A 22,582-nucleotide genomic window follows, 5' to 3' on the forward strand; every position below is an offset into this window, starting at 1 on the left:
TGAGAGCACAAATGGTCTGTTTTCTGAGTGAGGGATTAGTTCCTCTCTCCTGTGGGTCAGAGCAGTGTTAGCCAATTGTAGGCATCTGTTAGGTGGTGTGAACAGAACTGGGCAGAGGCAGGATGCAGGGGCAAGTTAGTTTAATTTGGAGCAAACCAAGAATGATTGTTGTATCCACAGTCCTGGGTCAAAAAACAGGCTGACAGACATAAACGAGGCACTACCATAGTCAAAACCTGTAAATCAGTACAGGAACAAAACCAGAGAACTAACACAAAACAGTGGGTCCAGGAAACTAGAAAAAAACAGCCACTAGAAAGGACGTCAAGAATTCTCTGAGACTCAGCTGAAACAATGGGGTACATATATAACAAAAGAACTCATAAACACAGGTGCACATGGTGACACAAATCTATAAAATATTCACAGAATATCACAAGCTGTAATCATCCTAAATAAAGACTCTTCCCACTTAACACATTTTAATCAGGGTATGCACCTTCAAAGCAAATTATTCATTTATAAAATTCAGGAAACACTTCACAGAAGATTACACAAAAGCAGCAAAAACTAAATCAATTTTCAGGCTTTTCAGTATTTAGTGTGCCCATGGTGTGCCTACGTTACACAACACTTAAAGGAATGATTACGGATTGTTTTGAAGCTTCTCCTAAACACCCCATAATTTCTGTATGCAAATGCAAACTTCTATATGCAAATAGGCTCTTCCGTATCTAAATTCCTCTAAAATAACTTCCATTTTAGCTGCACATGAAAAGACATATGCAAAGAATCTTAGTGTGAAGATAGATATGTCTCTCTGAAGTGTAACAATGTCAGTAACATTTTGGGAAAACCTTTACTGTGAACATACATCTGTAACTCATTAATGTTAAAGGTTCACTATCCGATATTTTGCCACCAGAGGTCACTGTAGAGCACCGGCATGTCAGATCCAAACAAATACTTTTAATTCTTATGACATTCACAAATATAAACAATATTGCTAACAGTTAATGATATCTAGCCAGTCACTCGTGAAAACAGAAATGACGCATAATACTACTACTACTACTAATAATAATAATAATAATAGTAATAATAATAATAAACATTTTTCATAATGCAAAGCTCTTACAGTGGTCCACAAAACACCAAAAGACAAACAAAGCTAAAGCATCACAAAGGGTAAAACCAACAACGAGAATCCAGAAGACCAGGGAGAACAGTAGTATCTAATGTACCCAGCAGATAAACTCTATGGATGCAGAACGTTGTGAAGGCAAAATAACAATCGTACTACAACAAATTTAATCTAGAGCACCATTTAAATTGTAACAAGCAATCTGAATCAGACGCTGGTGTATAAGAAGCTAACTTTAACCTCATTTCCACTCTCCCAGTCAGTCATCACACCACAGAGCAATGGGGGTGGAGGCAGCAAGCTGGGCAGCAGAACTCATAAAGTTGTGCATAGAGGAGAAGAAATATGAGTTTAGAGTCATGTTGGAGGCATTCAGCAGCACATAGCGTCTTCCATGTCTGAAAAAACAGTACAGTGTTGATTGTTATTGTTTCTTGCTTTTTGTGAGGTGTTTTTAGAAAAAGAAAATTATTCTTAATATAAGAATATTTGGGCAGTCACTTTCTCCTGAAACTTTTGCGCTGCAATCTACCATTTTGCATGCACAACTGTGAAGAGGTCCAATGTTTCCACAGGACGGAATTAAGATGCTCCCCCTCCATGGTTCAACTGAGATAACAACGGGCTGAGCACAGCACAACATCGAGAAAGTATAGCTTCTTTGCTCAGGATGCCTTTATTCAACTAAATCTTTACATTTATATTAGTCATTTTCTGCTACATTAATGTTTAAAGTGTAAGGTACTGCACCATTATTTCAGAAAGATGGAAGAGTTAAGTGGCAGTATGATGTAAGAGCAGTCATATTAAATACTTTTTGTGGGAAGCTCTTGTGTCATTTTCTGGGTTTTCTCTTTTTTTGTTTTTCACTGAAAATTATTCCTGAAATGAAACTTTCATCTAATAGCTGTTTTGACTTCTGCACAGTTCTTAATGTGTCACATTCTGCCCCAGCTCCGTGTGTTCTGTAACATCTTGCCTAACATCATGTCTCTGATCTCTGGCCTCATTGTTTTGCCCCTGTCTCTGTCTTGCTTTCTTGTTTAACTTCCCATGTATTCCTGTCACTGATTTTATTTTGCCCTTAGCTTCTCCTTTGCTGCACCCTGGTCATGTGCTGCAACTGGGAGTGGTCAGTAGCCATGGTTACATATTGGTCCATGATGTTTCTTGTATTAGTGTGGAGTTTTGTTCCTTAATCTCTGTATTTATTATTTCTAGACACTGGTCTTTGCACATGTATTCCAATAAAACCTTGCATGACAAATTACAGGCACCAAGCATATTTCATTGTGTGTATTGTATTAGGCAAATACTATGGAGAACCAGGCTGCAGGGTAGATCTGGAACCAGAAAGAATCAATCCTGAATGTACTGCATAAACTGAAATTGCGCTGGAAAATAGCTGTCGTGACATTAAATGTCTGCTCTTAAAATGAATATTGGCAATAATATTGAGCAACAGTTTTAATAATACTACTAATAATATTAATGATAATAATAACTATAATAAAATATATACTTTCAGTATTAGTTTTGCAGTATTACTGCTTACTACAGTATTACAGTATGACTGAGAAACAGGCCTGCACTTACTATACTCTATTCATGTAAAAGAGTTTTTGGACATGAGCCCAGATTCCATGCAAATATCCATTAGTAAACATTCACAAACGTTCTCTCCCACCGCTGTGTCAGAGATTCATAGTCAGTGTGGCAGATTAACCTTCACTGTCCCCTGGGGCCCCCCAAACTCCTCCTGGGACCCCCAGGGCTCATCCTGTCACTGTTCTCATGTACAAGCACTCTCATGTACATACTAAATTTGATCTGCTGTGCCCACGCAAAGTTGTTTGGTGGGAGCCTTGCTCAAATCCCACTCACAAATCACATACAAATCCTGAGAATGTTACACTTAGACCTACAGGCAGTGGGTAATGTCCTTCTCTCAGTGGAGGCTGTCTTAACATAGTGTGGGATTTGTGGAAACTTTGAGGTTGCATCCTATTTTCTTATTGCTATAATTAATCCCTTCATGAATTTCTAGACAAATTAACTTTAGTTTTTAAATAAAAATACTTTGCACAATGCCATAGAAAAACAATTTTTAGTTTATGGTCCTTTGTAGAACCCCTTTAATATTTCGAGTTTTGTGATTATATCAAAATTTTCAAAACCCTGCTTAATTTAAATGTTGTTGGAATAAAACTTTTTGTGACTGTAAAGCTTAAACAGCTTACTAATTCTCATGAATATCTTTTTTCAAACAAAGGTTTAGTTAAGGAAAAGTGCAAGAACACAGACAAATGAAAATATTTTACATTGTAAATTCCAGCTGCTGTGTCCTATTGCTTTTTAGCAGGAGATAGTACATGGGTTACATGGATGGGTGTTAAAATCCTGAAACTAGGAATCATTCACTTCTGTGAGAATGACATTATTGTATGACATAAAATGAAAAAAAAAAAAAGTTTTGATTAAAAACAATAATCTTCCTTAAACTATACATTTCTTCAGCACAGAAAAGAGAGAAAGTTAGTTGCAAACATTAAAGAAGAAAAAAGAATTTGCTCATGGAAAAAAAGGAGGAAGAAGCAGATCAAAACAACAAAAAAGGAAGAGAAATAAGGAAGGACTTACTTGAGCACAGGTCAGGAAATGAGCAGTTTAATGGCTGTAGTTTGGGACACGGATAAATCAAAAGTGTCACATTTTCTTTTTTCAAGTGACCTGGATGTGTGTGGCTCTCCCTGCCAGGCTTACATCACTAATTGCCTCTTGCTGTCTCTGCCCTGAATATGTACCCCTATCTGCCTGTATCTCCTTGTCAAAATGGCAGCCAAGTGTGTTGCAAACATGTCCATTCAAATTAATTTACTATAGCCAGTCAATGGTGGCGTCTGTAGTACTCAAATGCCGCTTAAAACATAATAAAAATATGTCATAAGAGCAATATTCAGAAAGACAGTGATGATTACATTCCTGACCCAAAATGCAGTTAGGCAAGAGGCGCATAAATCGTTCCCAGGCAAAGGATTTAGGAGGTAGTTCTGCTTTTAATAAGAGGATCATGCTGTCTTAAATAGTGTTTGAGACTTGACTTTTGACTTCCAACCTGAGCAAAAAGCATTGAAGCGAACTATGCCAAGCCTCACCCACCTGCAAGTCAAACCCCCACTGACACCTCAGACCCCTGAGGCTAGGGCGGATTGCACACAAAGACAATGCAGGCTAAGACGAGGATATGAAGAGTGATGACGATAGAGATGTTGTGTACACCAGAACAAACTTCAATCACTCTACTGAAGTGCAGTCTGGAAAGTGGATTTGTTTGATTTGGCAGTGCCACTGTGGACGCTGGTGGCCTGGCTTTTTTCCCCTCAGAGACCACTGCGGCTGGCGGTCACCCTCTGTGGCTGGTGTGGGGTTTCACTTTCATACTGTCTGGAGACTTCTCAGCTTACAACATGACTCAAGGGCGTGTCTCAACAGGAGTCAAGGGCATAGCAAGAGACATTTTTTTTCTTGGCACTACAAGGTATAAAGAGCTAAAGGCAAATGTAGCTGACAACTTTGAGAAATTTTGGGAGAAAATAAGATAACGTTGAAGTATACATTCTTAGCAAAAAGGGATCTAAGACTTTGCAGAAGGAGAAGATTTAAGAAGATTCTTTAAAGAAGCATATACCAGGTTTAAGCTTGTGACCATGCACGGAACCATATATGCATTCAATCGGTGTGTTCACTGTTCTCTGTATTGGCTTTTCATTCACTAAACTATCCTTTAAGTATATAAAGATGTCAAATAAAAAATTATCTATGGGTGTGAAATTGCAGAAGACCCTCTTAATGGTCCTCTAAACAATTTCTTTAAATTACGTATGTTTTTAAATGGGTACCAGTGTGGGGCAGCAGATATGCTGTTGGTCACTTCTCCCTGTGTCTGTGTGGGTTCCATCTGAATTCTCAACTTTCCTCTCACAATCCAAAAGCAGAGGTTGGTATGTGGATTGGCTGTGTGAAATTTCCCTCTGGTGTGAGTGACTGCATGAGTGTCTGATTCTCTATGATTAAATTGGGACCCTGTCAAATGTCTGATCCTGCTTTGCCCCCAATGATTCTAGGCTGGCTCCAGATCCACTGCAACCCTGAATGGGAAGAAGGAGTTAAAGAATATGAATGAATATATTCTTCAAAAATCTTTTGGCCTTTTTTTAAAGGGGTGTGGATGTGATATGTGTTTAATCCCACATTTCCCCAGTTATATTACGGTTGACAAAACCATTACAGCTACTAGAAGAGACAGAGCTTCTCCAGCATTATATGTAAGAAAATGAACATTTTAAATTGGCATTACATCAAACATGATCAGCCTCATTTGTGTTCTGTCATTGTCCAGTTACACACAGTCCCACGGTCCAGTTCACACAGCTGGGGGCTATGGAGGAAGGGAACCAGGCCAAGTTTCACTGATTCAAAGCAAGGAGAGAGGAAGAGGCCAAGCCATTGCTGCTAGGACATCTCAGAAGTAGTGGGTGGGGGAGGAATATTCATTCATTTGCCTATGTCCACTCTCCAACACCCCCTGCTTTCTATCCTGTCCTGCTGCTGAAACACATCTTAATATCTTTAGCTGCTCCTCCAGCCCCATGCTGAGTAGAAGGGCTGGGTGCCTCAAATCTTCTGTGTCTGCTTTGCAAAGCTGAAAAACATATGTTGGCAGACTAGAAAAATGCAAGCTTATGGGCCAGTACAAAAATGTTAAAGGAGCACTACAGCATGTTTCTCCCTATTTTTGGCCTACAGCATCTGTAGCATACAGTCTATGTCACAGAAAATAAACTCAACACTATTCCCAGTACTTACAAGCTCCAACAAATGTCAATTATAACTGAGTTAGGAGTCTGTCCTCACTATGTGTACTATGTAGTGGTCTGTGTAGTGGAAACTGCATCAACAATTTTGTACACAGTATATGACTTTAAACTACAGTGTGGTAAGTAGAGATTAGGCTAAAAACACAGGTATATATTTTTTAAACACTGATGGCCTTTTTAGTTTACTATGTGACAAAACATGAACACATTGTCGCTAGCAGAACCAAATGTAAAACATATTTCAATATTTGTTCATTTTAATACATACTTTAAAAAAATTTATATTCATTCTTTTATCTTCTGAAAGCTTTTGAATCTTAATGAGGGTCACAGTGGGTCAAGAGCCCACCTGGAAACACTGGATACAAGGCAAGAGCACACCCTGGAAAAAGTTATCACACACCCATCTTGACACCCACACACCCACACCCATGGATAATGGATAAAGCCATTTGACCTACAAATATGTGGTTTGGATGGTGGGAGGATATTGGAGCACCTGGAGGAAACCCACGCAGACATGGGGAGAACACACACAACTCCTCACAGACAGAGACCCAATGCGAGCACCAAACTAATCGCTCAAGCTGTCTTTTATGTTATTCCACATTTTTATGATGAAAGGGACAATAGAAATGTTCTAGAATCACATGGAAGTCTTGTTTACAGTGAATCTAAATAATCCAGTGTTTGTGTGTGCGTGCGCTTACTTGTTTTTTTTTTACTCACATGAATTTACAACTACACTTTTTGGGCTTGTTCTATTTCCAGTGCTTCCTCTGGCCCTCTAGCAGTGCTTATTTACTCATTAGGTGCCCTGTTTTGGCTGATTATAGTACTCTTTCCCACACTCTGTTCACAGCAGGCATACACATTTATCACTGATCACCATCACTTGACAAGCAACAGCCACATCGTACCATAGCTGTCTAGATGATGTTTAGGGCCATTGACCTGAGAGCAACCTAACTGACCTCCCTGTGGTCAGCCCAAAACTGAGGTCATCTCATCAACTCTAAATCCAAAAACCCTAAAACTGGTGCTGCCCACACAAGCTTAAACAGCTATAATCCCAGCTGATAAACTGTTTGTTTAAATGGACGAGATTGGGCAGGAATCAGATTATTTATTCCTAATCCAGACTGCTTTCATTTGCCAGGCTGAGTTAGTAAATGTGGGGCTGTATAAAAAGGGAACAGCATTAGTTTTTGGAGATAAGGGGAGCATCCAGGCAAAATTGTACAGTTCCCTCCCCCTTTTTTTCTCTCTTCTCCCACCCCCTTTTGTCAGCCGTTCCCTCCACCTCACACACACTCACACAGCGCAGTCATTCAGTGGCACAGCGTGGAGGCTGCTCTCTCTCTTACACACACTCTGATCAGCGACATGCCCAGGTTACCTCATCACTGCCTGATAGCTGTGTGCCTGGCAGGATCTCTCCTACTGCTTCCACTCTACTGTGGTGAGTGCTAAACAATGAGTAAGTGTGATTGTGTGTGTGTGTGTGTGTGTGTGTCTGAGAGAGAGATACATTAAAGGAAAAAAAGAGATGATAAATGCACCTTTGTGAGATGGCTCAATAAACTCATACCGCATGCACATATTGGATGTGATCTTAATGTTAAATTGGTAGGAGAAAGAAAGTCTTTAAAACACAACAAACAGACAGTTCTTCATGTTTTTAATATACTGCCAAAGGGTAAACACAAAGAAAGAGCAGTCTTTCAAAGTTCTGATTTCAAAATCCAGGTAAGAATTCAGCAGTGTTGGGCTCTGGACTCTAAGGTGGCCAGTATATTGTCTAGAGGTCACACTGCTACTTTGTTTGAAAAGCAAGTTTTCATGTTTATTATTAATTACATTTTTTTAAGTAATGGTGCATCCTTTCTAAAACATAGCTCTGAGCTGTCTTCTCAGAGTGGAGTGAAAAATACAAACACCTGTGGCTTTTCACCACTCAAGAATGGAACTTGATTTACATCTGCTTTGCAAAGATGCATGGTTCTGTGTTTTTGTTAGTCTACCAGTCCTTTGTTATATATCCATCATATCTAATGTCCTCTAATATTTAATGAAAAATGAATGTTAATGGACGTTTTGGTTTGAAATTCAATAATTAAAGGATGGTGTCTGTCTTCTAAACAGTACTGTATGTCTTTCTCAAAATGTTATTAAGGTAATTTCAGATTATTTCTACTGGTGCATTCAATAGCACCTGACACTCAACTGCTTACAAGATTTCAACAATGATCTGCATGTGTGAGTGTAGGAATGTGTTTCAGACCGAATGTACCTATTGGCATGCTTCATGGAAAACAAGCACATGTTTTGGTGTGCATCTGGGATTGGACGATGCCTTTGATGAGGGCTGCATATGATTCTGTTTAGAACAGAGTTGCCTCACAAGTCAGACAATGTCTATAACACAGAGTTTTGAAGGCAGGCACCTCCTGACATGAGAGCTTGCGGTTTTGAGTTTTTCTGCTTGTTCAGCAAGACCACACAAAATTTGGACAATGTTACTGTCAAAACTAATGTCCTGGAATGATTCAGATCAAAGAATCTGTGGAGGACGGTGAGGACAGACAAGTTCTAAATGTGTATATTATGACCCCAGAGCAACATGAGCACAACAAATGCCAAGGGATGTGAAGGGAAAAAACAGGTTAAATTCCACTGTCAAATTTTAATTTGCTTAGTTCACCATAGCATTTCTTCTAAGTTTCTTCTACTTTAGAAAAAAACAGCAAGCATAAATGCTTACAAGTGTCTGCTAAACTGAGACGATGAGTAATTCTTTCCTGTCATTCAGAGCAGATTAAGCACTTGCTTGTAGTCTCAGGATGCCCGGAAGATGTGGAAACACTATGGGAAAAAGACAAAACCCCAGAGTATCCTGACCATATCTGTACAAAAGCATGCTATCTGATTGTGTGGTGAGGTTTCTCCAGTATGAGAGACAACCCCAGGGCTGAGAACAATCACGGGGGCAACATAATCCTGGTGCACAGCTGTTTTCAGTAGAATGTGTCAGCCACAGCACTATAAAGTCCCTTTTTATTCTCATTCATGGGATGTTGGCTAAAGAAAAAAGAGAGATGCATTAGTTCTAGAGTAGTTAAGACAAGCTTAACACTAGCTGTAGGGGATAGTGCAAGCAAGTGAGAGTAATGGACATCTCAGATGACCCATGCAAAGAATGCAAAAGGGTAATGATCCTGTTAAGACATGTTGCAACGATGTTACAAAACTTCAGGAAACAGTTTAATAAAAAATGTAATTTACTCAACTTTCTCCTTGGCCCAAACTTAGTTAATCAGCTGGAACTTTAGACGTCAAAAGTTTCCATTTTGCTTTGCACATGGAACTTTTTAAATGATGTAGATAAAAAGTGATGGGAGGTCTGAGTTACACTCAGACATGATTTATATTCTGTAAAGTGAAGTAGCCTCAAATATGCTAGCTTATTTTTTCACATTTTTATACAGTCTAAAGGCACATACATAAGTCTATTATTCAACTTAACAGTGTCAGAGGCTAATATGCAATGATTAAGGTATGCAAAAAAAAACTTGATTCAGACACAGATGATGAGAGATCTTAAAGAGTTCTTTCATACTCCCAACAAGACTTCCTGTGTCTACAAAAACAGACTAATGTGTGAGAGGTTTATGGTTTTTAGTTTTAATGCATGGAGAATTAACAGTGCTGAGTTTTAGGACAGGACATTTGGCAGTAAACTGTCAGAAAAATGCTCTCAGCTGTGTGACAGATTGCAAGCAGTGGTGTGATTTGGTGAAATAATCGCTAAAAACCAATGTAAGCTCAGAATTAATAAAAGAAAGTGTCACGCAATAAAAAAAAACATTCATGCCCTTGCCTTTGGAAAATCCCATGAAAAGATAAGGAAAAGTGAGGCCAAAAACATTATTTGTGAGGTGTTATCTCACATTAATGCTATGCTTCCAGCATCTCATGCTTGTTTTGACATGTATGGAAGATAACTGGGTGAAGTGTGGGAGATTCTGGTTTTTAATTACACGAGCTCTGCAGTAGGCCAGAGTTTTGTATTAACTCCATTCTGAGGAACAAGATCCTTTACTTATGAGAAAACGTTAGAAAGATACTATGTATACCCCTCCCCTGAACTCAAAAGTCCTTGCCAGAGCTGAAATCCTTTTGTCTTTTTTGTCAATTGCACTGTTCTGACCCTTTGCTGCCTCCAGCTAGATTTATCTGCCCTGCGTGAGGTCAAACATGATAGAAGCTAAACAATATGAGGAATCCCTAGACCTTGGAATTTTTCTCATATCCTCAAAAATCTTGAGAAGAGAATGAGTGAGAGAAATTCAAACCTTAAAAACAGACATGCAGGGACAAATGTACATGACAAAAAAACACAGGACAAAGCAATGCTCCATTACCTCTCCCTGTTGGGGGAGCACATGAAAGGAGTGATCGTTCTATAGGGGCATGTGAATACCTTCACCCTAAAACCCCCGCTCTGTGTTAATCTTGCACTGAGTAAAATATAGCCTGTTATTCCTCCTACTTTATTTGGCTAATCCATGTGATTAAGGAAGCCCTATACTGTTTAGATAGGCTAAACTTTGCAGAGTTCCTTAGTGAATTGGTTGACACAGGGCATGAAGGTTAAAGCCTGAAACTCTGTTCCCAGTGCTGTCTCATACACTGACACCAAAATTAATAGCAGACGGCTGCCTGCCTCTGGAGCGGGTATTGTTAAATAAATAGCTTACACTTTCACAGCTTTATGCTCTTTATGATCCTTCTTGTTTCTAGATGTTGATTCAGGTAGTAGCTCTAAGTCACATTTCTCCCACAGCTCTCAGGATAGCAGAGAAGATAGCAGTTAGCTTATAAGGACAAAGTCTAATCACTGGAGTAACCTAAAATTGAACTCAATTAGCCTTTAGCAGTACTGGATGTCGGGGTAACCCCACAGTACCAAACAACCCCTGACCTTTGACAAACAAGTGCAGCAAATTAGCATTTATTGAGGACTTCCCATTCGTGCCTTGCTCTTTCATGGCTGTTTTTAATGAGACAACTATGTTAGGCTGAGGAGAAGTACTAATGGTCTTGGCAACCTGCCATCAAACTTAATATATGGGTCAATTCTTAGCTTCAGCACGGGAGGAAACAAATTCCAAGAGAAAATGCAAAATCCATCTGTTGTAAGGCCAAGTCTGGTAAAGACTGAGAACGAGAATAATCCACTACACAAATCATACCTTCTCTTTAGGGGTCCTGTCTATTGAAGAACAGGGTGAAACTCTGCTCTAAGTATGCAGAGCAACAGGGAATCTGCAATTTATTATTGAGCATTTGCAACAAAGAACAATATAGAAGACATTGTGTGGAAAAAAAAAATAAGCCTGAAATCACATTGTCTGATGCGCTCTGTTTAAGAAAAGCAGTCACTAAAGAACTTCCTCGTTTTATAAGGCTGTTTTTAAATTTAAATGCATGTTCACACTGACAAAACAGTTATTTCTAAAATCTAACACTGGAGAAGAGGGCAGTGCTACTGAAATCTGGAAAAGGTTGATATATGTTTCCTTGTTGTAAGGGCTCAACTGTAGAACTACAGAAGTGCACCTAGATAGTGGAGCTGATAAAACACACAGTGAATGCAGAAATAAGAAAGTAATGTGAGAAATATCTTTCACCACAGCTATTTCAGCTTTCATTTTACTTCTACCAAATTAGAACACACTATCTCTTCAGTCAGGTCCAAAACAAATAAGATATCCATCCAGATATGGCTTGAGAAAAGACGCTTGGGTTTTGTACTCAGGTGTGAACATCACACATATTCTCTCTAGAACACCACTTCACAATGAATCCATTGTATGGACCAAGCAGACAGCTGAATAAATTAAAATAATCTAAAACAAGCCAGAATGGTTATTTATTTGGCTCCTTCCTGGGATGAGGAAGTGGTTTCTTGAGGTCAGCTCCCATCTTCTTTACTCAAGAAGCACATCCAAGAGAAGTCTCACCATCTGTCCAACTCCAGTAGGTCCAAATACTACAGGCTGAACCTTAAAAAATTCTATGGAAGGTAGGAATCACTAAGGATCATTTGCTATTTATAGACTTGTATACAATGATCTCTTATATCCTGTTTTTGTCTGGTGACAACTTGACCTGCTTGCTTTGGTCTCAAGTGGCCCGTGAATGCTGTGTGATGTAAAGTCCCGTGAGAATTTCCATCCTACATTTATTGAGGAAGGATGGTTGCCTTTTTAGAAGCTTTACACAATGGATGAAAGCTGCTTTTAACAACCTGTGAGAGAAAAGATAAAAAAAACTTTCTGAATCTAGATCTAAACATTGTTGCAATTAAAAAAGTTTCTCAAATTCTGTGGATTTTCAGTTTACTCTTTCAGCGTAGCACTGTTTGAAAATTTCATGAAGAATGGACCATTAGAAATGCTCCAAAATGACTTGAAATAAAATATTTTACATTGACTTCCATTGAATGATAGGAAGGTTATTTCTTTCACCTATAACGTTAATATTTTGGGACAGTGATGATATACAAAATGTATATAACAAATATGTATAAAAATATATTATAAATATTATTTAACTATATACCATATTAAAATGAGTTCTCTGGTTGAGTGAAGGAGTGGGGTTAAAGTAACTTCCTGGTGGGTCTGATACTTTACACACTGAACAGTGGCACAGGAATTAATTCACAACTGTGTCAGCTATAGCTTAAACAAGACTGTGATTAATCAGATATAGGGTCACCCTAGCTTGTTATAAGGACTGACAGAAACACCCAGACAGCTGCCTTTGTTGACTCTTCTTACATCCTGTCAAAATAAGCTGAATGGATCTAGGGGTCTCTCATGGTTGACCAATGGCAGTATGAATGCTGATACAAAGATCTCAAGTTACTGATTATTCTTTAAGTTCTTCTTTATTGGATGACAACTGAAATGAGATAATATAGAGATGACCTGAGAGGCATGTAAGATCATATATGGTGAAATATAATTCTCTTGACTGCCAATGTCAGTATTTATGTAACGGCTGTGACAGAACAGTGCCTGTGAAATACCTACACAATTTATGTGCAATATCCATGCTGTGATCTTGTATATCGTATAGTATTATTTTTATTTTTGTTTCTCTGCTAACATATGTTTACATATTACATATGTTTATATATCTTATATTTTGTACTTGTATAATGTCCACCATTGTCTACTAATTGCTCTTTGTTTAGTTTTATTTACTTATTTTTCATCATTTCACTATCCTAGCCTAGATAAAGTGGACATAAAATAATAATAATAATAATAATAATAATAATAATAATAATAATAGAGATTCCTTGATGCATCTGACTTGTGCTCAAAGATCACATCGAGTTTATATCTACACAGACGTATTTCAAGTGAATCAGTGTCGATTGCTCTAAGACTGCAAGGGAAGCTCAGCTTCCCCTAAAATGTCAAAAAATAAGTGATCGAATATATACTGTTGTGTGTACATGTCATTGAATAAATATGCACTACAACGCGATTAACTTTTGTTCAGAATCAGCTTCTTATCACTGGTACAGACGCGGCTTTCCTCTCAATCATTCGCGCAGTTTCACAGTGATTTAAACAGTGAGGACGCTGAGCGTCCACAGAGTTCAATGGAGAAGCAGCGAAGTGCAGGGAAACGAGACGAGTGATTGGATAAATGCCGGGCTTTGTCCCGCCCATCGGACGCTCAGCGTCTCTGGGGGTCTATGGGGCAGTGGGCTGGCCTCGGCTGGCCCGGACGCTCAGCTTCTGCACGATGATTGGATGATCTGTCTGAGGTTGAATCCCTTTTTGATTGACAGCGAAATGAGCGAATCAGCGACCCTTTGGTGTAAAGATCCGTGGGAGCATTACATTTTCATTCTGTTCTGAGTTGAACCAGACTTTCTTAATATTCTTAGCGGCATTTTCTTTGTTAAAAACGACTAGCGACAAATCGAGCTTCTATTTCTGGTGGGTTTTTTGTAGCTGCTTGTGTTTGGAGACTGACTTCTATCACTATTTTTGACTTCTATCGCAGTTTCTGTCCAGCGGGTGCTGCTGAGCCCCTCCACCGTCACAAAGCACTCACAGGCGGACACACTTCACATGGGCCAAGGCCGTTTAAGCAGCCTAGCTCTGCTGGCCATTGAGAGGACACTAGTCAAGCCCCTGGAAAAGACGCCTTGTTGGTACGACAGGGTCAAAGATCATTTTGTTGAAAAGCAACGGAGGGTAGAAGTTACGTATAAATAAACCGACACATTTTATGATGTAGGTCGAAATTGAGCTTCCCCTCCTTGAAAGACCAGCATCCGCCACTGAAGTGAATATATGTATGAACACCAGAATATCAAAGCTTGTGAAATTCCTGGGAATTGGGAAGTAGCAAAACACCAGCTTTATTAATACAGACCATGCCGTAAATGCGGAAACTGAAAGGGGAAATCAGGCGTTTATGGGAAGGAATTCAGGGGGCTTATGAATGTGTATGAAACCGTACACCCTTCCACTGAATAGATGAATACAAGAAAAGGGTGGAGACAGGGTGGAGTTGGGTCCTGGTTTGTCAGACATGGAAATCACGTGAGTTCGCAGGGTGTGTGTATATGTATATATATTTTATATAAATTATATTTTGCTAGTACAGACCACGCCCGTAGAGGCTGAAACGGGGAGGTGAACTCAGAAGGAGTTCAGTGTGCCCCCCCCCCCTTCGATAAATGAAAATGAGAAAAGGGTGGAGAAGGGGTTGAGGTGGGAGCAAGTTTTTTTAAAAAGGAGGCTCGTGGGTTTGATAATAGCTGAACACGGCTCAGAATATGGGGATCAGCAGGAATGACCCAGTGCAGAGGAGCGAGTTGACGTAGTCAAGCAGTCGAATCGAGATCCATCTCCTGAACTAAATGAAGCGAGTTTGTCTGACGCGGAAATTACGGGAATTTGTGTGGTATATATATATATATAGGGCTGAGAGGAAGAGTTTGGGCGTGGGCCTACTCCCAAAATTATGTTATTCAATAACTTCAAATATTTAACACTGAGGGCGGCACGGTGGTGCAGCAGGTAGTGTTGCAGTCACACAGCTCCAGGGACCTGGAGGTTGTGGGTTTGATTCCCGCTCCGGGTGACTGTCTGTGAGGAGTTGGTGTGTTCTCCCCGTGTCCGCGTGGGTTTCCTCTGGGTGCTCCGGTTTCTTCCCACAGTCCAAAAACACACAAAATGTGTGTGTGTGTCTGTGTTGCCCTGTGAAGGACTGGCGCCCCCTCCAGGGTGTATTCCTGCCTTGCGCCCAATGATTCCAGGTAGGCTCTGGACCCACCGCGACCCCGAATTGGATAAGCGGTTACAGATAATGAATGAATGATATTACAGCTGGATCACTTCTCTCATTCATTGTTTTGCGAATCTGTATCTATAATGTTGGTTTTTGGTCTTTTTTGTCTTTACAGCTGGCGAGGAAGACCTGTCATCCTCTGAATATTATTCCACTTCATCACCAGAATATGACTACAATTCCACATTTGAAATCTCTTTCTTCAGTATGTATTCCTATGCATAATAATATTGTGATACCCATGCTGCCTAAAACTGCTATAAGCATGCCAAAAAAAAAAAATAATAATTGTAAATATCATATATGGTCATGATAAATGTTGTATGAATATAACTGTGTCATGTCAACATTGTGCCTAATCTATTGTGATGACCTCTTGTAACAGACATCTATTATATTTTACACCAATTTTTATGTAACAGGCCTCATGTAATGTCATTGTGTCCAACAGAGAATTAGTTGCAATTATTTATGAATATCATAGAAGTATCAGTTTATTATATAAATAAAAGTTAATGTCAGTATGAAATCAGTGTATACTGCTATAAAAATCCATGTAATGATCTGTGTTTTCATTTTGCACTTTTTGCACAAGGTAACGCAAGTGCTGAAGACCTGGAGAGGTTTCTTAGCGGACCAGATACAACTGAAGAAGAGACTGAGACAGACACAAGCCTAATAACAGACACTACCTTTCCCACTTTCTCTCCTAAAGGACAGGTACAATATTCCTGCACTTGTTCACACACATTGGGTTTGCACTGAAGATGCTGATAGAGCAGTTTTTATGTCTCAGAAGGATCTGAAAACTATGTGAAAGTGTGGTTATGCTGTGTGTCCCTCCAAAAGACAACTTTTTCATGAAGACTTGTGTTTTCATGAACAGAACATTAGGTAGAAAGATTTTCTTTAAGGTTGTGAGGGTGGACTAAACGATGTTGAGACATACAAAAGCTTTGAAGACACTTACAGCAAACCTCTGTCATTTCTAACCTCTGTCTTCAAAGCAGAATTAAGTCCCCACTGAGCTGATTCATCTGGTCTTGGCTTGAAACTCACACTTAGCATGTATATATCAAAACATTCACTGTTCAAGTGAAAACATGTATGGGCTATGGAATAACAAAGGTTGAGAAATTTTGAGGGTTTTTTTGACACTTGTGTAGCATCTGGATAATCTCAGAGTGGTGTTTTTTTTCCATTACAGCCAAATACACTAAGATTTACAGCACTCTGAGAAGTCTTAGGCAGCAAAAAAAAAAAAAAGTTACTGGTCTCAAAAGTAAATAAGTTTTACTATTAAAAACACATAGAAAAGTAGAAAAGTAGGAAGAAAGTGAAAATAAATCCAAAAATATTTAATTATTTATTTTAAGTCACATATTGTTGGATTTTTGTTCTTTGGTGTTTCCAACAAAAAGAAATTCTAATAGTAATAAAACACACATTTCACATTTCTACATAGAGACCTATAATTACTGTGGATCACACTTGTGTGGGAGTATATTCTGGCACGGCAGATGTGTGCTTACTCACTATTGAAAGTAAATGTAAACACATGGCTCTTATTAGCGTAGGACTAAAGATCTATCCAAAAGACCCATCTGCTTTATATCACACACTTAGGCTGGGAAACTAAACGAAAGCCTCTGTATTAAGATGGGCTGCTTATGGTGGTGGTGATGGTGGGGGGTGGGGGTGGTGGAGAGGGGGAAATTGCTTATAACTCCTCAGGGTAAATTCCCACTCAATTCCAATTGAGGTAGCACAATGTGAGGATCATGTTGATATTATGTTACACAAATACTGCCCATTTCTTCATCTTATACATAAACTGAACTCGCAAAGTATTACTTCTAAAAATAGAGATCAGTGTAACGTGTGCAGGTCTTGGCCTGTTTGACTAATCTGTCTGTGATTGAGACAGTACTTAGAGGGGTTCAGCTGTAAGTCATTATGGTTCCTGAGTCACAATAGCACAGGTAATCCCTCTCTCTATTGAAGACAACCCCTTTACACTTCTATACAGTTTCAGACTTTCCACTGGGGTTATACAGATGCAGTTGTATCATTAGGCTGTCCGTGCAGGTTTAGAACACTGCCTGTCACTACCTGCATCAAAACCAGGATATAAAAAACAAAGGTTATGTTATGGGAAAGTAACCTGCCCTTGCTGACATAGATTCAAAACGTAACCTTAGATACATTTGCTGTGTATCTCTTTTTTACCCATTCTTTCCTGAAAACTTAACTCATCTCCAACTTCTGTTTTTCATGATGTAATAATACATGTATATCTACAAACAGCATTGATGATTTATATATTAATTTTCTAATTTCCACAATGCTTACAAAGTACTTATTTGAAACAGAAAGTCAGTTCTTGTGTTCTTAGTGTTTTGTTCCATAAAAAATGTTGTTTTATATTACTGAAACTTTTAGAAGCTCTTGAATCGGTTACTAAATCTAATGATCTAAGACAATACTTTTCTATATAAAGGTTTGATGTAGAATGTAGCCTGTACAAATTATGACTAGTGTTTAACACCACACAGCTGTCAAATGGAAAGCTCAGGAAAATAGAAAAATGTAGTAACAGTGTTTTGTTAAAGAAATAATTAAAAAAGAAAACATACCAACAAACAAGTCAATGTAACTTTTAGTAAAAACTAAAGTGGATGGAAGATGATAATTGTATTGACACAGCTGCTCTTCTTTGATCATCCCAGGCCTCTAGAACAGTGCACTGTAGCTTTCTGCTCACAGTGGTCCTGACTGCTCACCAGTTTCTCAGATTTCTATAGTTCACACATCTCTCAACACAGGACTCCACGACACACGTTCATAAGAGGTGAGTATAAAGACTGTTCTCAGTATGCATACTCATTTACTGTGTTTGTTCAGTGAACTCCTCTATATTACATACAAGTCATTTTGCTGCTCAAGGACTTGTTTTTTTTCTATCTGCTACTGGTGCATCCTCAAATTCTTTTACAAAATAATGAAAGAAGCATGACCTTCCTCACTGCCTTCAAAAAGTCTTCCGCACAGAGGGCGTAACTTCGCTAGGTGCAGGTCACATGATTTTATTAGATGTTTATGCAGATTTATAACAGTGGTAACGGGGTTGGCATTGTGACATAAAATATATTCTCACTGTCCAATGAAAGGCATGTACATCACCAAAAACAGTAACTTTATAAGAGAAGGAAACATTTTTTTATTCCAAGTGATTTTGGAGCATTTCTATTGGTCCATTAATCATGAAATGTTCACACAGTGTGAAGGACAGCTGCTGTGTTCAATGATGTAGTGGAGACATGTTTTTTACTGGACAGTGATGATGTTATTTTTTTTAATTTCTGAAATTATATATTATATGGAAAATAAATATTCCATGTTAGCCAAAGACTGAGATAGACTGTATGAGCTGGGAGGCTTTTAGTTATTTTATACATGAATTTTGAGAGAAAATATGCATATAGCTTTATTATAAGTGAAAGTTTAATATAATTATTTTTAATACCCAAATGTTATTGTTTTATTTTACTATTAATTTATTTTAAATAACACCCACTTTTCCTGGAATGTCCGTTATTCTCTTTGAGGCCAGAAGAGGGCGCTCAGGCTCAAGCCACCAAGAGCACCGTTCATTCCAGTAACCACACAAAGAAAAGGATAATCAAATAAGATAAACTTAACTGATCAAGTATCTACAGTCTTACATATTAAATGAAGTTTTTAATTTTTAATAAGAAATATTGAACTTGTTATTTTGAAATAAAACACAAACAGAAGCAATACTGTCAGTGACGTTATTTTACACTGCAGTACAATTAAAATAAATGTTTTCAAATATTTTGTGCTGAAATAAAATCTATCACAATATGTACAGAAAATGCAAAAAGAAAAGACAACTTGCATTTGGAAATGATGATTCAGAATTGCGCATTGGAATAAGGAACTGGTGAATGAAAATGCTATTTATATACACATACAGACTGAGGAATAATATCCAGTAAAATGTTGGCCTACCACATGGACTGACAAAGATTCTACATGTTACTGAGCAACAGAACTTACCTATTTTAAAACATATTTATACTATGAAGCAAAACAGTGGCAGTGTGAACTACTTAATCCACTTTATCCATTATTCTCCACCAGGTAGATCCTTCAAAGCATGCTTCTTCTTTTTTTTTACAGGAGGACAAGAGAAGTATATCAAGATGGAGAGGCAACCTGGATGGAGGGCCAGAGATTTGCAAATTGAAGACATAGGCAGGCAGGCAGGCAGACAGACACATTCATAAATGCACACTTGCTCACAAACCACTCACATCAAAGGAACTTCTATGAGTATCTACTACCTGTACCTCTACTTGAACACAAAAACAGAAGAACAAACACAGAGGACTCACATGGATGAAATTAATAGGATGGGCCATCTGAAAAGAAAATGAAGATCAATCAAATAGAAATGATTGGGTTACTCTCAAAGTGTCTTACAGCGAAGGAAATAGAAAGCCTTGATAAGCCTAGATTACAAATAAAGGTATCAGAGCTTAATGAATGTAAAAATAAAAATCAAGTAACATTACATGTGGAAGAGAAAAATTTCAAGAAAATTCTATTATAATAAAATAATCTTAAACCATGTAATGTGCATAAACAAAGATGCTATCCTGAAAAGAGTGAAAGGACCATGGAGGATCTGTGTATGTGTGTGAGTGTGTGTGCATCTGCATGAGTGTGGGCTTTGCTGTCACATTTCATTTAGGATCAGTGACCACAAAGCAACATATCTTTAGAAAACTGTCTGCTTCTCACATGAAAAAGTTAAGGTAACTCCTCATAATGTGTCAAAACAAGCATATTCTTGTAAAACCTTACTAGCTTTGATGGCAGTCAGAACTTACTTTACCCACAAAAATAAGCATGCACACTCACCTTTAAAAGTACATTATGTAAAACTCCCTTCACTAGTTCCAGCCCTGAAGGAAACCAGATTCCAGTGTCTTGAATAAACTGAGTTAAATTTTATTATTTGTGACAGCAGAGACACTTTCAGAGTAAAAGCCATCACTTCAGTAGAAACTTGTCACTCATTAGATACATTTAGTATGACTGAATTTCACTGAAATCATGACGTACACACAGGCACTTTCCTAAGCCAATGCACTTCTTCCATTCAATACCACTTTCTCAGTGTTTCTGGGTGGATAACACTTTGCAGCACATGTTTATTTTTAAAATGTTAAATGTTTTTCCCCTCACATTTGTGAGAAGATTCTGTTTGAATTTGAATGGACATGTATTTTTAAGTGTGCGAAGGAAGCAATCTGTATGTCTTGTTAATAATTTTAAATAAATGTTTTTTTATTCCATACATAAATGGCTTTTAAAACGTCTTTAAAATTATTTCCGACAGACTGAGATATTTGTCATTGTAGTAATATATAGAAATTAACTGACTGAATTATTTTTGTTATTCCATCAGTTATTCACTGTTACACATTTGTTGCTAAACTTAACACGGCAACAGAAATACTTCAGTGAAATAATTAAGGAGAAATCACATCAATAGGACTATAGTCAGGAACTAAATTTAATACCAAAAAAGGTGGAAAACAAAGTCATGAGACAAATTAATAACAGGAAAAAGGCATTACTATCCAGTGGGTACGGGTGGTACAGCTGGATCATCTGTGATGAGCAAATAACAATGAAACAATTCATTGAATACATTATGACAATTTCTGCCTTTGGACACCAACATCTTCATTAAACACAAAAGAAGATGACACACCAGTCACATTTAGAAAACAAACAAAAATATCTGTGACGTGATATTATTATATCAAAAATAAATAAATAGAAATATGTGTGTATTATCATTTATGAATATCTTACTGCTGTTTTTTTTTCTGTACAATATAATACAAAATTCAGTCAAAAGATTATATATTTAAAGGCAAAATTGATGATTTTAATAAAAAACACCCCCCCACACACATTTTATGAAATGTATTAATTTGCTTTCTCTCCTCTGTTTGTACATATCCTTGAATCAGTAAATAGTTGAAAAACTAAGGGTCTCTGAGGAGCTCTCTCTCTGTGCCTGGTTGCCTGACACTCATATAACATGGCTGAAGTTTAGATTAAACAGTTAAAAGGTATTTAGTGTGTCACATTTTACAAAACATCTATGATTGCATGGGGAACATAGTTTATTTCTGGTTTGTTTATGTTCTAAAATGCCATATATTTTATGGTGGAACTGTATGTCTGAGGGAAGAACAAATTGTTGCTTTACATGGCTGAAATTGAACTTTTCTGTAAGTGTTATTTACCACAGAAACGTATTTGTTTGTAACTCGAGTTGTTTAGTTTTGTTTTAGCTGTCTCCTGAATTTGGAGACATTTCACTTTAAGTAATCAAATATAGCAAAAATAAGTAAATATTGCCCACTTATTGACCAGAAATAGAGCATTATCCTCATCTCAGTTTGAGCTTTTCAACTTTGGGAGTTCTCTGTGTTCTCTAAATATACTCTAGATGCCTCTGGCATAGAGAGAGAGAGAGAGAGAGAGAGAGAGAGAGAGAGAGAGAGAGAGAGAGAGAGAGAGCTTAGCATACCGGATGAAGCCAGTTTGTTTATTTACTCATTTACAGACATTGGGACTTCATAACACATTAGATTGATGCAGACAGACTGGCGAGCTAGCAAATGAAAGAAGAAAGAAAGCTGAAGAAACATTTTCTGAATATTATTAAAAGTGGTTATCGAGTACAATCATGAACCCTGCCTTTACAATATGGTTTGTATGAGATGGAGAGGTTCCTGTTCCTTTAAGAAAATAGCTCTCTGTAAAGTTATGTACTTGTGAAGCATGTGCTTTCAGCTATCAAGTTAGATCTCCTTAAACACAATTGGCTGTATTGGTCATATTGACCTGTCATGGCGCTTGAGGGGCGGGATGTATTTCAGAGAGTGAGAGAGACCACTGTGCTGCTAAACAGTATTCAAATTTTGTTGACCAATCCTGCAGGGAGTAAGCTTGACTCTGTGTCACAATCCTAGTCTTGTGGCTTATGCTGACTCTGAACATAGGGACAGTAAATGCTACACCAGAGTGGTGTGTTTATATTTTCTTGTGGTTTAAAAGA

General features: G+C 38.0%; 1 protein-coding gene across 1 annotated transcript; it reads left to right on the forward strand.

Annotated features, from left to right (window-relative positions):
• The first annotated feature begins 7,347 nt into the window (after positions 1 to 7,347).
• Positions 7,348 to 21,236, forward strand: si:ch211-191i18.2 (uncharacterized protein LOC564095 homolog). The gene is made up of 5 exons (XM_066675685.1): positions 7,348 to 7,483; positions 15,527 to 15,616; positions 16,007 to 16,131; positions 18,141 to 18,262; positions 19,618 to 21,236. The coding sequence occupies exons 1-4, from the start codon at positions 7,408 to 7,410 to the stop codon at positions 18,213 to 18,215; spliced, it is 366 nt and encodes a 121-aa protein (XP_066531782.1). The 5' UTR covers positions 7,348 to 7,407; the 3' UTR covers positions 18,216 to 18,262; positions 19,618 to 21,236.
• Positions 21,237 to 22,582: the final 1,346 nt, after the last annotated feature.

This window comes from Hoplias malabaricus, chromosome 6 (assembly GCF_029633855.1).
Source record: "Hoplias malabaricus isolate fHopMal1 chromosome 6, fHopMal1.hap1, whole genome shotgun sequence".
Taxonomy (NCBI): Eukaryota; Metazoa; Chordata; class Actinopteri; order Characiformes; family Erythrinidae; genus Hoplias; species Hoplias malabaricus.

Excerpts from the sequence above, each read along its gene's own strand:
- si:ch211-191i18.2 (XM_066675685.1), top strand. The coding sequence starts at position 7,408 with ATGCCCAGGTTACCTCATCACTGCCTGATAGCTGTGTGCCTGGCAGGA. Across the intron at positions 7,484-15,526 it reads ACTGCTTCCACTCTACTGTG|CTGGCGAGGAAGACCTGTCA; the intron begins GTGAGTGCTAAA and ends TTGTCTTTACAG. Across the intron at positions 16,132-18,140 it reads CTTTCTCTCCTAAAGGACAG|GCCTCTAGAACAGTGCACTG; the intron begins GTACAATATTCC and ends TGATCATCCCAG.